This window comes from Pan troglodytes, chromosome 11 (assembly GCF_028858775.2).
Source record: "Pan troglodytes isolate AG18354 chromosome 11, NHGRI_mPanTro3-v2.0_pri, whole genome shotgun sequence".
Taxonomy (NCBI): domain Eukaryota; kingdom Metazoa; phylum Chordata; class Mammalia; order Primates; family Hominidae; genus Pan; species Pan troglodytes.
Window position 1 is genome coordinate 13,916,840 of NC_072409.2, and position 17,620 is coordinate 13,934,459.

The 17,620-nt window shown below is 46.0% G+C and overlaps 1 protein-coding gene across 9 annotated transcripts in view; it reads left to right on the forward strand.

The window, feature by feature from the left end:
• NR6A1 (nuclear receptor subfamily 6 group A member 1) overlaps positions 1–16,634 on the forward strand; it is a 244,616-nt gene extending 227,982 nt beyond the window's left edge. For 5 of the 9 annotated variants that reach the window (XM_054657785.2, XM_054657787.2, XM_054657789.2 and 2 more), the window contains 5 exons: positions 778–1,005; positions 2,953–3,207; positions 12,155–12,276; positions 14,175–14,327; positions 16,255–16,632. In XM_054657785.2, coding sequence (XP_054513760.1) covers positions 778–1,005; positions 2,953–3,207; positions 12,155–12,276; positions 14,175–14,327; positions 16,255–16,343 — 847 coding nt within the window. In that variant the 3' untranslated portion in view covers positions 16,344–16,632. 9 annotated transcript variants of the gene reach the window in all.
• Positions 16,635–17,620: the final 986 nt, after the last annotated feature.

The window sequence follows — 17,620 nt, forward strand, 5'->3', positions numbered from 1 at the left end:
TCTTTTTTTGTTGTTGTCGTTGTTAATTAAATACTTTTTTTAAAAAAAAGAGATGGAGTCTTGCTATGTTGCCCAGGCTTGTCTCAAATTCCTAGCCTTAAGTGATCCTTCCACCTCAGCCTCCCAAGTAGCTGAAACTACTCCCAAGTAGGTGCACACCACTGTGGCTGGCTTAGGTTTTTTTTTTTTTAATTAGTTGACAGAGTGGTTAGCTTTCTCCAAGAAAGGAAAGGAAGACAAAAATCTACCTTTGTCTTCATATTTAATTAAAGCTTTTATCCCATTCAGGTGCCCCTTCGTTTGTTCTTTCCTTGGACTATTTAGGGGGTTGTTGCCACATGCCGGGTTCCTTGCTAGATGCTGGATTTGTTTTGTAGCCTAGCCAGGCACTTAGCCTGTCTGTGCCTTAGTTTTCCTAGCAGTATTATAATATAAATACCTACTTTGTCATCATAGTCTACAAGTATCTGTTAAAAAACTGTCCAGACATGGCACCTATACAAAGAATTCATTCAACCAATATTTATTCATTACCTACTCTGCCATGCACTGAGTGTCCAATGGTGACCCCAACATTCATATACGCATAGAGTCTTTGTCTTACAGATGGGAATCTAGTAGGAGAGACATGAATTTAACTATTAATTATGCCCCCTGGCTTGATGAAGACACATACCTCATGTTCAAAGAATACCTAAAGTCACCTTCTGGCTCACTTCCTTTGAGTAATTACTAGACTTGCCATGGCTCTGTTTGACGCAAGACTTTTCTCTCCAGTAGGTCTGTGGAACTGAATGGATTCATGGCCTTCAGGGAACAGTACATGGGAATGTCTGTGCCTCCACATTACCAATATATACCGCACCTTTTTAGCTATTCTGGCCACTCACCACTTCTGCCCCCACAAGCTCGCAGCCTGGATCCCCAGTCATACAGTCTGATTCACCAGCTGTTATCAGCCGAGGACCTGGAACCATTGGGCACGCCCATGTTGATTGAAGATGGGTGAGTGAGCTCCGCCCTTCTTGGCCCCTTGCAGTCTCAAAGTGTCCCTACCCCACACCCACTCGCGTCCCTGGCTCCTATACCCGTGGCTTCAGAATGAGTTGGGGGGATAATGACTCAAGTGTCAGGGGACAAATCTGTGCTTATCTTTGAAACCAGTGATCCCTTATTTTTTCCTTAAGCATCCTTTCTCATAGAGTTGAGGTTACTTTCCAGTTCCTATGGAATTGAGATAGAAGGGCCTTTGATTCTGCTTGGGCCTAGGTAAGCCAGGTGCTGGGATGGGTCAGAGCACTTCCATGCTAGAGATGAGCAGTAATTCTGGGAATAGTTATATATCGGATATAGGCTCCTTCACAAAGCCCTGGCTGGTTGTAGCCTGTCTGCACCCCTCACCAGCATCCCCATGGCTAGCCTGGTGGCATGTGACCACTTTAAGTGCAGGCTTGAGTGGGTAGAAGGAGTATTCTTTCAGTCTTTAGTCAATTCTACCTGAGGAGATAACAGTTCAGCCTTTGGGCCTACCCATTGCTGCATCCATTACTCCTTTGGCCTAGAGCATAAACGATTTGAGTGTTATCAAGCTTAGACCTCCCAGGAAGGTATCCTGAGATTTCTTAAGCTAGTCTCCAGTTTCAGAAGAGGAGATTAAAATATCTACCCACAAGGAGGTCACACAAACCCTTTGTAAATCTAGATGTAGGAAGCCGGGCGTGGTGGCTCATGCCTGTAATCCCAGCACTTTGGGAGGCCTAGGTGGGCGGATCACCAGGTCACGAGTTCCAGACGAGCTGGCCAACATGGTGAAACCCTGTGTGTACTAAAAATACAAAAATTAGCTGGGTGTGGTGGCACACGCCTGTAATCGCAGCTACTCAGTAAGCTGAGGCAGGAGAATTGCTTGAACCCAGGAGGTGGAGGTTGCAGCGAGCTGAGGTTACGGTGAGCCGAGATTGCGCCACTGCGCTCCAGCTCTGGGTGACAGAGTGAGACTCCGTCTCAAAAAAAAAAAAAAAAAATTTAGATGTGGGAGTGTGAGGAAAAGTCTTGGCAAGGGGCCTTGAGAGGAAGAAAGCTGAAACTCTTGGGTCTGTGAGTCTGTGGTCTCAAAGCCCGCTTTTATTCCAGTTTTAGCTTAAAGGAAAGGCTGAGCAATGCTGGTTCCTGAACTCACCACCAGGGGGTGGAGTGAGAGCAGAAAAATCTTCTGAACTTGTTCTCTTTCCTTCAGTGGTCTGGACGCGAGGCTTATTTTTGTGCCAGTTCCTTTGTTAGGTGGGCATCAGATCCACCCCATTAGAGTTCCATTGCCAGAACTTGAACAGGAGTGACTTGGATTTTCTCTAAGACATGGAACATTAGAGAACACCAACAATAAAAGTCATATTCCCTGACAATTGGACACATTTCTTTTTTTTTTTTAGACAGAGTCTTGCTCTGTCTCCCAGGCTGAAGTGCATTAGCGCAATCTCAGCTCACTGCAATCTCCGCCTCTCAGGTTCAAGTGATTCTTCTGCCTCAGCCTCCCGAGTAGCTGGGATTACAGGCATGTGCTACCACGCCCGGCTAATTTTTGTATTTTTAGTAGAGATGGGGTTTCACCATGTTGGCCAGGCTGGTCTCGAACTCCTGAACTCAAGTGGCCTCCAAGTGCTGGGATTACAGGCATGAGCCATTGCACCCAGCCAATTGCACACATTTCTAAGTCTCCTTTCCCCTTAGCAGCCTTTCCTCACCAGACCCGCCTCTCCAGCCCTGAACTTGCTGCTGGCCTCAGCCCTCCCCCTTTATCAGAAAATCACACTGAATGGAACTGGAGACCCGTGGGCATGGAGCAAGGAGCCCATTGCCAGGGTCCCTTTGTGCCCTTGGGACTACCTTCTCTCTGTACCCTTATCCTCACCCTCTGACCAATGGAAGTGACTTTCCCCTGTCCCTGCCCCTCAGATACGCTGTGACACAGGCAGAACTATTTGCCCTGCTTTGCCGCCTGGCCGACGAGCTGCTCTTTAGGCAGATTGCCTGGATCAAGAAACTGCCTTTCTTCTGCGAGCTCTCAATCAAGGATTACACGTGCCTCTTGAGCTCTACGTGGCAGGAGCTAATCCTGCTGTCTTCCCTCACCGTTTACAGCAAGCAGATCTTTGGGGAACTGGCTGATGTCACTGCCAAGTACTCGCCCTCCGATGAAGAACTACACAGGTGAGGCCTCCTGGCTGGGGAGGAAATACCAAACAACCAAACAATTGTCATCCCTGTAAGGCAGAGTTGCCTGGCCCTTCAGAGGATAGGCACTACACCTCATAGGCCTGGATTTGAATCCTCACTCTGCCACTGACTAGATTTGTGACCTTGGCCAAGTCTCTGATCCTCAGGTTCTGAACTGGTAAAATGGGGTGATAACACAATTTCCCCAGTAAGATGGTTGTTAGGAATACATTTTATGCATTCAAGCTTAGCAGAATGCTAAGCTGTAATTTTTTTTTAATTAATTTATTTTTTGAGACAGAGTCTCATTCTGTCGCCCAGGCTGGAATGTAGTGGCGCAATCTTGGCTCACTGCAACCTCTGCCTCCCGGGTTCAAGTGATTCTCCTGCCTCAGCCTCCCAAGTAGTTGGGATTACAGGTGCCTGCCACCACGCCTGGCTAATTTTTGTATTTTTAGTAGAGACGGGGTTTCACCATGTTGGCGAGACTGGTCTCAAACTGTTGACCTCAAGTGATCTACCCGTCTCAGCCTCTCAAAGTGCTGGGATTACAGGTGTGAGCCACCGCACCCAGCTGATCTTTATTATACTTGGATTACTGAGATAACACATCCAGGAAAAATAAAAATATAAATTCTGCCTACAAGGCAAGAGAGGCTCTGAACTGGAGTTTACAATCCAAGAAAGAGACCTAGGGGTCATTTTGGTGCCTATAGTGTGCCAGGCATTAGGCTAGATTTTTTTTTTTGAGACGGAGTCTGGCTCTGTCACCCAGGCTGGAGTGCAGTGGTGCAATCTTGGCTCACTGCAAGCTCCGCCTCCCGGTTTCATGCCATTCCCCTGCCTCAGCCACCGGAGTAGCTGGGACTATAGGGGCCCGCCACCACGCCCGGCTAATTTTTTGTATATTTAGTAGAGATGGGGTTTCACCGTGTTAGCCAGGATAGTCTCGATCTCCCAACCTCATGATCCGCCTGCCTTCCAAAGTGCTGGGATTACAGGCGTGAGCCACTGCGCCCGGTCTAGACTAGATATTTTTAATTGTCTTCTTTCTTTCTCGCAGCCTCCAGCCTTATAGGTGGTGGTGTGCCTATTTTATAGATGAGAAAACTGAAATTCAGAGAGACTTTCCCATAAGGGTTTGGGATTTGAATCCAGAGCCTTAGATTTGAGCATATGCCTGCCTGCCTGAAAAGCTTAGGTTCTTTGACTCCGTCTGAGATGTGGTGAGATGTTGAAAGGATAGGACTAAAAGACTGAGCTATTCTCTTTGTCATTTTCTGGCATAAAATTTTATCCCAGCTGTCCAGTATCCTTAAAACCTCCCTGTCCAGAGTGGGTTGTCTCCCTGCTGTTCTGGGGCCTGTCCAAGCACACTTTTTACTCATTTACTCTGCAGACCTGGAGCACAGGGTGACCATATTTTCTGACCCCTAAAATCAAGACAGATGATCTGCTGAGATGACTTTCTGCCTTGTTAATCCATATGAAAAGTCTTATAGCCAGGCATGTGGCTCATGCCTGTAATCCCAGCACTTTGAGAGGCCGAGGGAGGCGGATCACCTGAGGTTGGGAGTTCGAGACCAGCCTGACTGACATGGAGAAACCCTGTCTCTACTAAAAATACAAAAATTAGCCAGGTGTGGTGGCACATGCCTGTAATCCCAGGTACTTGGGAGGCTGAGGCAGGAGAATCGCTTGAACCTGGTAGGTGGAAGTTGCAGTGAGCTGAGATTGTGCCATTGCACTCCAGCCTGGGCGACAAGAGCGAAACTCCGTCTCAAAAAAAAAAAAAAAAAGTCTTATAATGCTTAGTTTGTATTTAAATAGACATTTCAATAAATGACCTTTATTGGCCAACTCAAAATACTGGAAGTCATGGGATTCCAGGGCACCAAGAAGGAGAAAAGAAAAGGTGCCCCTGGCCGGGTGCGGTGGCTCACCCCTGTAATCCCATCACTTTGAGAGGCTGAGGCAGGCAGATCACGAGGTCAGGAGATCGAGACCATCCTGGCTAACATGGTGAAACCCCGTCTCTACTAAAAATACAAAAATTAGCCGGGCATGGTGGCGGGCGCCTGTAGTCCCAGCTGCTTGGGAGGCTGAGACAGGAGAATGGCGTGAACCCGGGGAGGTGGAGCTTGCAGTGAGCCAAGTTTGCACCACTGCATTCCAGCCTGGGCGACAGAGCGAGACTCCGTCTCAAAAAAAAAAAAAGGTGCCCCTATCCATGAAAGTTGGAGAGGGGAAAGTAGCAGCCCTTACACTTTCTTCACAGAACTGCGATCCATCTCCCCCTCCCACCCAGTTGTGGCATAAAGACAAGCCAAGACTCAAGAAGAGCACAGTGCTCCAAGACCTGCAAGGGCCCTTTGCACAGCTAGGGGAGGGAGGAGTCAGCTTGCTGACTCTCTCTACTTGTTTTCTAGTATTTCCTTATTAATGATGCTTACTGGCTTCAGGGTGATCTGTAAATGACAGAGTTTTGAACCCAGCTGACACTCTGTCTGGTAAATAGAGCTATCTGATTTTGCAGTTGACCTAACCCCTCGTCCAGAGACTCTAATTCATTGTTTCCATCAAATTCCTGTCTCCTGCTCCATAACTCTGCTCCATAGGGGTGTTTGGATAGCAGTCAGCCTGCTCTGGTACTGTCAGGGTTTGCAGAGCTGGCCCAAGGAGCCCAGCCTCTCTGGGTGCCTGGAATCTACCAGTTCGGCCTGGGACTACAGGATCAGCCTTTGGACTCCACTTCCAAGTAATGGGTTTGCCCAGGCCCTCTGCAGGCAGGCAGGGGTCACTGGCAGTACAGGCTTCTCTGGCTTTGAGCTTCATAATGCATCCCATCTCACTGTAGCCAGTCCCTTAAGCCCCAAGACCAAGGCAGAAGTCAATAACAGCAGAAGTAGTGAGGAAACTTTTCCTTCCTTGGTAGGAATTTTTCTCATCAAGGAGGATCTAAAGCTGTACCGTCCACTACAGTAGCCACTAGCCTCATTTGGCTTTTAAAATGTAAATTTATTAAAATTAGAAATTTAGTTCTCATTTGCACCAGCCACATTTCAAGTGCTCAGTAGCCACGTGGTGAGTGGCTACTAGTACAAATAAAGATCATTTTTATCATCACATAAAGTTTTGTTGAGCGTTGCTGTCTTTAGAACATGTGTTGCTGTTGAGCTGTCAAGTGGCTTCTGAGAATAGGAATGGATTTGTTGTTAGGACTCTACTGTGGAATCCATCAATGCAAAAATAACAGTTAAACTTCAACATGTTAGTTCTGATTCCATGGCCATTTACTGAGTATCATGTGTTTTGTGGGGAGGAAGCTGGGATCACAGGTGATGCAGACATGGTTTCTGACTCAGAGTCCCTATCCTTGATTTAGTGGACTGGGAGGCAAAAAGAAGCAGATACAGCTTACAGTGCAGGGTTGTGTTGGTGGAGATGGTGGGGCATCCGAAGAGAACTGTACAAGCATAGACCAAGGAGTGAGTACGTCTGTTCACAGGGTCAGGGAAGACTTACCAGAGGAACAGACATTTGAGCTGCACCTTGAAGTGGGAATTTCTAGGAACGTTGTAGAGAACAGGAAGGAAGGAAGGCAGGAGATAACACAAAGTCCTAGAAGTTAGAGATCCTGGATGGTTGCTATGTGCAGGGAATCAAAAGCAATTCTGTGGATTTAGGGTATAAAGAGAATGTATCTAAGACAGAGAAATGAGGGGAGAATTGACTAGAGAGAAAGATACAGGCAAGACAGGTCATGAAGGTGCTCAAATGTCAATCTAAATAATTTGGGGTTTGTTGTGTAAATAGTATTAAGTCTTGGGAAGTTTTTAAGTGGAGGAATTACAGTCAGGTTGCATTTTAGAAAGATCTCTATGGCAGTAAAGTTCAGGATAGATTGGCGTGGACAAGACCGGAGCATGGTGGCTGGGTAGGAAGGAGGCTGTTCCATAGCCCAGGTAAAAGGGAACAAGGCCTGGACAAAGCAGCAGTGACTGTGGAGACAGAGAGTGGAGCACAAAGCCAAGAGATGTCAAGGAGATAAAGTCAGTGGGACTTCAGCGAGTGGAAAATGTTGGTGATGACTGCTGATTTTTTGGACTAGCCAGGCAGGTGGGCACCAATTTTCTTAGCCAGGATGAAGGAGCAGGGAAGATCAGGATGGGAGATGAGTAACTCTGAGTTTGGTTTAGGTGTCTGTGGAGTCTGAGATGCATGTAGGACTGCCTAGGAGGTCATAGGAAGTGGAAGAACCTCTAGAGTCAGGTTAACCACTGGAAAGCAGTAACCGCTCTGCTAGAAACCCAGGCTGTGGAGTCTGTAATTGGCCATAACACTCTCCTACCTTGCCTGCTACTGCCTTGCTCCCACTCCCCCAGATGGCCTTTACTTCTTCACAACTCTTGAGTGCAAGTGAGTTCCTGCTGTCATGGAAAGGCTTTTCCCAGATGATACATGATCACCTCCTTTTCTCTTCTCAAATATTGAATCAAATTTATGGTGCCCATATTCCTTAATCACACCGTTATCAGACAGTGAACCGGGTGAATTTGATTTAAAGCAGATTGTAGCACCAGCCAGTGACTGCTCCTGGCCCTAATCAAGACTCCTCTCAGGAGAAGATGCCTTGAGCTAGATGGGCTTTAATGGGTATCTCTATCTCATGAGCACCAGCTCCATTTCTGCTAGATCTCTGGAAAGTTGCCTCCCAGCTTCCCTGCCTAACTATAAGGCTCAGGAAACAGGCTTTTATTTGTGCTACAATAATGGGAGAGAGATGATGATGCTATTTGTAATGATAACAGCTAACAATTATGCCAAATTCTATCTTAAGTGCCTTACATACATTATTTGTTGAATTCTTACTGCTACCTTGTGTGACTGGCACTAATATTATCCCTGTTCTAGAGATGAGGAGCATGAGGTTGAGAGGTGAAAATTAAAGGCTACAAAGATAGAGATGGAGCTAAGTTTATCACCTGTATCTGTTATGCTCCAATGCCCAGCCTCTTTAACATTGCCTTATACTAAATTCTTATTTTCCCAGAGCATTTTCAAAAGGTTTGACTTTCTGGAATTTGTCCTGAAACTAGTCTTAGTTTTCGTCTTGGAGTCTTTACATGGGTGCTGAGATGGCAATTCTCTAAGGTTGTGGCCGATGGCCACTCCTGGGGGTAGGTGCATTTAGATCAATGAAAAAGAGACAACTGAGTCTCTCAGCCCCCTTAATGGGACATAACTTACATAGTGTCAGTTTCAATTGCTGACTGAATGGTCCAGTGGTTTGGGGGATCCTGGCAGGAATGTTTTCCTTGTCCCAGCATGCTTGTGTAATGGGAACCTAGAAGAAGAATGGGTGTGTTTGTCCAACTTTCTGGCTTTGAATGCTGATAATTTGTAGACAGTGAATACAGGGGCATTAAAACTGGAGTGGGCAGATGTGGAGGAGGCACGGCTGCAGGCAAAGGCAGGCCCATGGAACAGAGAACAACTTTGTTTATCAAGGGGTGGGATGCGGGGTGTGGAGGAAAGCTTTGCAGTCAGGCTGTGGAGACTGAGTGGGGGCTGCTAGGCTGGCTGCCAGCCCCCATCACTGCTGGGGGTCCACGGTGGCTGCCTGTTGGAGGAATTTTGGAAAAGAAGGATGTGCTGTCCCCAAGAGAAAGGGCAGATCTAGGGTGTATGGACGGGCCAGGCACTTGGGAACTCCTTTGTGTCCCTCAGGTCAAGAGTCAGCCAGGAACAGGTTTGGCACTCCTGGCTAGGGGTCTGGCTGATAGCCACACACCTGCAGGGTCTGGAGTGCCAGAGTGAACACTTGGGGCAAGGGGTTGCTGATTAAAGGACAGAGCATTATCTTTGCTTGCTACATACTCGGCCACCAGACAGATGCTGACACTGCCTCTCCCGTTGTGTCCTCCTTTTTTATGCCCTACCCCATTTCATCCCCACCCCTCCAGTCAGATACTGAAAGAAATTGGCAGTAAAGAACTTTTTTTCCCACTCTCAAGAACATAAATATCCAACACAGTGCTATGATGAGGAGTGGTCTTCACTCCCAGGCACACCGCCTCCTGCAAGTCTTAGCATCCTGGAGGCACTTGCAGTGGCAGTTCTGTGCACTGTAGCAGACCTGACATCCTCCCAAGGCTGGGCCCTGCTCTGAGTTGCTGTGGGGACACAATTCCTGAGGTCCCCTGTGGTAGTATGTGGTTAGCCTTTTCCAGGTAGCAGCTAAGAACAAGACAGGATCAAGGGTAGGCAGTGTAGTGCTGAGAAAAGTCCATATGCTTGGAATTAGAAAACCTAGGTTTGAACATTGGCCTCACCACCACTACCATTTACTTCCCGTGCAACCTTGGGGTAGCCACCTCTTTTTCTGCTCCCTCATCCCTAACATGGAAGTGATACTTACTATGTATCCTTCCAGGTTATCAGGAAGGTAAAGTGTAAAAATGCATATGAAAAGGCCTAATACATAATAGAGACTCAGTAAATAACTCCCTGAGCCTTCATTTCCACATGTAAACAAAGGGGGTTATGATTTGTATCCATTCTGTGAATTTATTGGGAATATCAATAAGATTAAATGTAGAATACTTAATGTGCCTCGCAGGTAGCAGACACTCAACAAATGGTAGAGTGGTAGAAACGGTATTATAGATTGGTGGTTATTGTGGTTATTCAATATGAATGTATCGGCCAGGCTGGGAATGTATCAGTAAAGTTGTAAAAGCCATTGGGCCAGGTAAAGAGAAACTGAGTCAGCCATAGTAGCTCAAATCAGCTAAAAGAATCCCCAGCTCATACTAGGAGCCATGCCAAGGCCGAAGGTCAACGTTCCAGATTGCATGTGCAGTCATCTCCAGTGTCCGTGGAGGATTGCTTCCAGGACCCCCATGGATGCCAAAATCTACAGATGTTCAAGTCCTTCATATAAAATGGTGTAGTATTTGTGTATAATCTACGCATATCTTCCTGTATATTTTAAATCAGCTCTGGAATCCTTACAATACTGGATGCAATATAAATGATGTAAATGCCATGTAAATAGTTATTACACTGGTTTTTTGTTGGGGGGGGTTGTTGGTTGGTTGGTTGGTTTGGTTTTTTGTTTTTTGTTTTATTTTTTTTTCTGAGACAGGGTCTCACTCTATTGCCCAGGCCAGTGCAGTGATAACAGTCACAGCTCACTGCAGCCTCAACCTCCCACGCTCAGGTGATCCTCCCACCTCAGCCTCCCGAGTAGCTGGGTCCACAGGCACGCACTACCATGCCCAGCTGATTTTTGTATTTTTTGTAAAGATGGAGTTTTGCTATGTTGCCCAGGCTGGTCGCGAACTCCTGGGCTCAAGCAGTCTGCCTGCCTCAGCCCCCCAAGGTGCTAGGACTACAGGTGTGAGCCACCACACCCAGCCATTATATTGTGTTTTAAAAATTTGTCTTTTTTTATTGTTGTATTGTTTTGTAAAAAAAATATTTTTGATGGAGTTGGTGGAACCCAGAGATATAGAACCCATGGATACAGAGAACTAGTTCTACCTGCTGCTGAGGCTCCCCTTGGTGCTTAAAAAGGGCAGGAGCCTCTGGCCCCAACCAGAGCCAGGCTTTCCCCAAGCAAGAGAAAGTGTCCTGCTTGTCCAGGAAGCCTAAGCCTCCAAAGCCTTCAAAGTTAACACAGAAAGCAGTAGATTCCAGAAAGCAATAGTTCATCCCCAGGTGTTCTGGACCCTACCCAGATAGGGCCTTCTTGGCTTGGCACAGGCCTGTAGTGCGCAGATCTGAAGATCTCACCAGGAAGCATGCCTGAAGCTAAGCTGCTTCTCTTTGTGACTGAGCTGTATCTAAGGCCTATCTGGGACCCACTGCCCACTAGCCAGGCCACTCCTAGAATGACTCAGGCCAGACTTGACCTCGTCTTTTATAAACTCCTGCTTCCTGGTTAAGTGTTTGCCTCCTTGGTTTTATGGTATCTCCATCTCTGGTATGAAGTATACCCAAAACATTAATCCCCTGGGGTGGCCTAGCCTGGGGCTCCGTTGCCTAAAACTTGGTCTTTCCTCAGAGAGCTCACTCCTAGACCCAAAGAAAAGAGCATGAGGGCTTTGAGCCACTTCTGCTAGGGTACACCACCTTAGATACTGGAAAAACCAAGGCTTTGGGTTCAGGTTCCAAATTCCTACTCTGTCACCAATTAACTGTATTTGTGGACCAGACCCTCCCTTCTTTGAACTTCAGTTGCTCATCTGTACAGTGCTGATGATTATCTCACCTAGCTCATAGGGTTGAGAGAATTAAATGTGATAATGCTCACAAAGTGCCCAGCACAGAGGATGGCGTGGTATGGAAACTCAGTTAACGTTTTCCTCCCTCCTGCCAAAGTCAGGGATGCCAATACAAATTTTCACTATGCATAACCTCAGCTCTGCTGGAAACAGTTAACACAAGCAAATACAATCAGCAGCTTTTTTTGCAGTGTGGCAGAGGCTCACATAGAGTCACCATGGCAGCTGCCATTGATAACAGAGGCTGAATCTCTACAATAGCTGTATCTTAATAATGTTGTACTTCTCCACATTTATATCCCAGACCTTCTTGGGCCCTTGTCAGCCCAAGAATGCAAGCATTATCATTTTGCAGAGGAGGACCTCAAAGCATAGAGGGGTCAGATGACCTTGCCAAGATCTCATAGCTTGTGTGTGATGGAGCTGGATTTGAACCTAGATTGACTCTACCTGACCTTGGAAAAAGCAGCTTGCATGAGCTACGTTGGCCTGCAGACAAAGCATGGATCTGCCTGTACTTCCCAAGTGGCTTTGGATCCCATTTCCCCCAAGCTCAGCCTGTTTAAGGAGCTGTAGGAGCTCTCTGGCTGCCCTTTCCTGGCCCCTACTGGTGTCACAGCCAACTCTTAACACCTGTGTCTGTTCCTCAGATTTAGTGATGAAGGGATGGAGGTGATCGAGCGGCTCATCTACCTCTATCACAAGTTCCATCAGCTAAAGGTCAGCAACGAGGAGTATGCTTGCATGAAAGCAATTAACTTCCTAAATCAAGGTGAGTGGCTGGGGTGGGAAAAGGGACGTTTGCAGTGCGGGAGGCAGGCAGTGAGCATTTGCCCTCCTGTTTCACCCCTCCTTACCCTCAGGACTATCACACAGAATCCATCACACCATCTGGATTTCAATCCAGGAAGACTTGTGCACCCCCTTGTCATCACCCTGACCCTTATAGTACAGGGAATGCGGGAATGCTTTGGATTTTTTTTTTCTTCAAACTGAAATGCCACAATCTCTATAACTCATAGAGGAAGGAAGAGGATTCGCTTTGTTTAGTCAGTTTTAATGCATTTGCACACAGACACCAAGGACAGTACATGCGTCATTTTAAATATGTACCAAGTTTACCAGTGACTGAAGAAGAACAGAGTGACTGATGAAACTGTTGGAGATAAGGCCTCTGTGACAGGCTGGCAGTGGTTCTGACAGCCCCTTCAGGGCAGAGCAGGGGTGCACAAACACACACACACACACACACACACACACACAATCAAGCATGGCTTTTAATTAAAAGAATGCCAGATGTGATTTATGTGGTATCTTACCTGCAAAGGGGCACTTGGCAGCTGCTGGTAAAACCAGTATAGGGAGGAGGGTTGTATTCTCTTTTTTCCAAAATAGCTAATGTGTACTCTGCTCCTATAGTGGCACTGGGCTGTTCTGCTGCCTGTGGCATTGCAAGTGCCCTCGTCCTGTGTCCCATTTCCAGTCCAGAGCTCTTCTCCTCTTGGCCTACTCACCCCTACATTGGCCAAACCTCTTCCTGCTTTTACACCATTCATGCATTTATCTGGTGTTCTGCATGCCTCCCTTTGGCCAAGCCCTGTGCTGAGCATTAAAGACATTGAGAAAACTTAGACTCAGGTCTCTGGTCTCAAGAAGTATACATTCTGATGGCACTTGACGTATTACTTGTGCCTCAGATGGAGGGAGAACAGTAGCAACTTCTTGAAGAAGGAGAAATCTGAGCTGAGCCTCAAAGGGCCGGTAAGATTTATATATAGAATATTTATGTTTATATTCTATATATAAAAAAGGTGTGTGTGTGTATGTGTATGTGTGTATATATATATATAAAAAAAAGAGAGAGAGAGAGAGATCTATTTAGAAAAAATGGAGGGGCCAGGCACAGTGGCTCATGCCTGTAATCCCAACTCTTGGAGAGGCCAAGGCAGGAGGATCACTTGAGCCCAGGAGTTTGAGACCAACCCAAGCAACGTAGTGAGACCCCATCTCTACAGAAAATTTAAAAAATTAGTTGAGCATGGTGGCACACACCCTGTAGTCCTAGCTTCTCAGGAGGCTGAGGTGGGAGAATCTATTGAGCCAGCTGCAGTGAGCTGTTGATCACACCACTGCACTCCAGCCTAGGTGACAGCGTGAGACCCTATCTAAAAAAATGGAGGGACAGCCCAGGAAGAAGATTAAGAACAGAAGCGCATAGGAGGGTGCTGTGTGTGTGTGTGTGTGTGTGTGTGTGTGTGTGTTTTACAAGCATGAATGTGTAGGTATTGGCAAGGTTTCTGATTGGTTCCAGCGAAGGGCAAGTTTAAAGATATTGTGAAGGATTAATTTGGAAAGGTAGGTTATTCAGTCATTTGTTTAGTGTTTACTGGTATTCTCTGGTTGTTTTGGGAGTTTGGTATGAAGTTGAGAGAAGCCTTAGCCCTCGAGGGGCTCTGTCTGCTTACTGTCCTCTGTATTTTTTTCCTCTCTCTCTTTATTTCTCTTCCCTTAGGTAGAACTTAGTTCCTCCCTATCAGAGGAGATCTCCTGTTGTGACAATGTTTAGTAACTTAGTTGAAAAATGAACATATTTAAGGAGCTGGTGTTTCTTCCACATTAGAATGCCCATCCCATTCCCTGTGTGTGTGTGTGTGTTTTTTTTTTCCACAGATATCAGGGGTCTGACCAGTGCCTCACAGCTGGAACAATTGAATAAACGATACTGGTACATTTGCCAGGATTTTACTGAATATAAATACACACATCAGCCGAACCGCTTTCCTGATCTCATGATGTGCTTACCTGAGATTCGATATATTGCAGGTAAGATTCTGGGTCTTGGGCTCCCAACCCTTCCTTGCTTCTCTTAGCTTGTGAAGGGAATGAGGCAAGCAGTGTTTTCAGGGTGCTCATTCCAGCCCATCACCAACTGCATGAAAGAGTTCTCACCCTTGCCCTCAAAAAAGGTCTGTTATAATGAGAAGCTTGCATTCTCCATAGAGAAGAGAAGTTAATTTCCTGAGCTCTTATGATAAGCAGGGTACTTTGTGGCCTTATATCATTTAATCTCATACCAGTCTCCGCTGGTGGTTGGCAATATTATAGCCATTTTATGGATGAGGAAACAGAGACTCAGAGTATCTCAAATTAACTTAATTTCTTGAATTGTGTACTTTAAAAGAGTGAATTTTATGATACATGAATTATATCTCAATTTTTAAAATTATCTTCATTTCACAGAATTTCCCATGAGCTTTGAGGGATCATTTATTTAAAGTGATATCTTTAGCTGGGCACAGTGGCTCCTGCCTGTAATCCCAGCTACTCAGGAGGCTGGGGTGAGAGGATCAGTTGAGGCTAGGAGTTAAGACCAGCCTGGGCAACATAGTGAGACCTCATCTCTAAAAAAATTAAAATAAGAATAGGAAAAATAAAGTTTAAAATCCTGTATTTGCAGAGGAATTTTATGTATTGGGGTGTGTGTGTATGTATGTATGTTTCTATGTGGTCTTGACCCCTTCCGAGCTTCCTGACATTTAAATAGGTCTATTTCAATATAAAATCCTGGCTTTTTTGGTTGTTGCCTTGCTTCATGTGGTAAAGATTCTTGTTCTGGCTGTCCAGCAGATACTGAGGGGCAGCTCAGAAATGTGACCTATAGACCGGGATTCTTCCTGTAAAATTCAGCAATACAGTTTTTTAATTCAACATGAAAATTCTGGAGAAAGCAATAAGATTTTAAAGGAAAATTATTTCAATCTGACAAGGCAATTTTTTTTTCTATTTCTTGGGCCACAAAGCAGTCTAGCAAATGTGAGCTGGGCCTAAACTATTGGAATTTTAGGGATATTTTGACAGTTTGTCTCAGTATTTTCTAAGCTAGAGTTTACCACATGAGATATTAAGCAGGCACTCTGTGAAATAAAAGGAAGTCAACAATTACATGCCACTCTCCTCCATAGAACTGGGTCCTCAGCCTTGGCGGCACTTCCAATCACCTGGAAAACTTAAAAAAAAAAAAAAAATCAGTGTTTGAGTTGCACCTGGAGAATTCTGGTTTAATTGGAATGGGGTGGAGCCTGGAGATAATCAGTGTTTTCGAACGGCTCCCCAGGTCACTCAGAGGTACTGTTTGCGAGAAGAAACACAGCCTTAGGTATTTATAAATTATATTAGCACACTGAATGCTCTGAGAAGTCCTTCAATCAAGAAATCTGTAAAGCTCTTTTAACCCTGAGTTTCTCAAATGTATTTGCCTCTTTACCCCTGCTTCTTTTTCCCCTAGTACTTTTATTAACCTATTAAACCATTCTGAAGTGCAATATTTTATAGAATATTACTTAGAAAATCTACTGGGGGTTGAGGGGGTGAAGAAAACAGGACAGAAGTTTTTTGGACTACCTGTCAGTTTCAGCTTCCTTATCTATAAAATGAGGGTAAAAAGTAGTACACAGAAATAGTGTGAGAATTCAACGAGGTAATGCATTTAACCACCTAGAACAGAGTTAAGTATTCCCTGAGTAGTAGAATGATGATGAGTTGGCACCATTACTAGGCTCCCTGGGCACCCAAAGGGGTCTGGATGTTAGGATGTTAGCCCAGTGTGTCCAACCTTTGTGATACTCCTGGCACTTCTCTTGCCCCAGTCACTCAGCAAGGTGATACTCTCCCTCCACCAGCCCAAGGAGGCTGACTTGCCTGTCCACTAGAGTGACCACTGCTAACTCTTCTTCTCCCCCCTTGTTCCCAGGAAAGATGGTGAATGTGCCCCTGGAGCAGCTGCCCCTCCTCTTTAAGGTGGTGCTGCATTCCTGCAAGACCAGTGTGGGCAAGGAATGACCTGTTCCAGGCGCCCTCCTCAGGCCAACCACAGCGTCTTGGGTGGGCAGGACAGGCTCTGGAGGGAAAAGCCAGAGAGACCAAGATGGAGGCTGTGGAGCAGCATTTCCCGTTGCCTCCATAGCAAGAAGAGTTTTTGTTTGTTTGTCTGTTTTTTTAACCTCATTTTTCTATATATTTATTTCACGACAGAGTTGAATGTATGGCCTTCAACATGATGCACATGCTTTTGTGTGAATGCAGCCAATGCATTTTCTTACAGTTTACAGAATGTGAAGATGTTTAATGTTACAGTGTTGTCATTGTTTAGAAATAGTTCTTTTGTATTTTGAGGGAGAGGGTGGGATGGGGCTAAGATGACTATTTCCATAATGTTGACAAAGATGACTACCTCAATGGAAATGGGGGGTGTGGCCATCCCTACTTTTTCCACATTTTCTCAGCAGACTCACACATTTGTCTGTCAGAGAGCAAATTGCCTTTTTTAGCCACAGAATTGCCAGATAAAACGGCACACTGTAAGGGGGCAAAGTGTTGTTAGGAGATTCACTAAGCAAGGTTGGTGAGACGGCAACAGGGCAGGAGGTGAGGATTGAGCCATGTCCTTTCCTTGGAAAGCGTGAAAATTAAGAGAGTAGGGCACAGTGACCATATTTAAGGCAGGTGTCCTTCCACCCAACAAGTCCTAAGGGCAGAAGAATTTCTGTTCTCACACCTTGCTGCCCCCCTTACCCCTGCACCACCATCATTGTCTACCACTGTGAACTTTCCATCTAGGCAAAGTCCTGGCAATCACTTGATCCACAGGACTCGCCTCCCAGCTCCCTCGGGGCCCCCAGCTACCTAGTTTCCTTACCTGGATCTCCTGAGGCCCACCTTCCTCCTTCCCACTCCCTTACACATTTGACTTCCTATTGGCCCTTTGAAAAACCAGCTGAGCAGAATGCCATGTTCTGAAGCCTGGTGCCCACTACTGATTTATTCTCCTTTCACCTTGTTTTCTTCAAAGGGTAGTAGGGCAAGGCCAGACTGCAAAAAGAATAGACACTCCCTTTTGAAATCTGTTCCTCTCCCCTCCCCTTCCTACCGCACCCTCAGGTCTAAATCGGAAAACTTCAGGCTTTTTGAAACAGTGAGAAGGACCATTCACCTGTCTGCTGACCAGAAATGTTGCCCCTAAGTTCTTCTCCAAGTTCTCCTTTTCTCTCCAGAGTGAGACCAGTTTTCCTCAGGGACCCAGGACACAAAGCCCAAGGCCCAGAGTGGCTCAGCTGCCC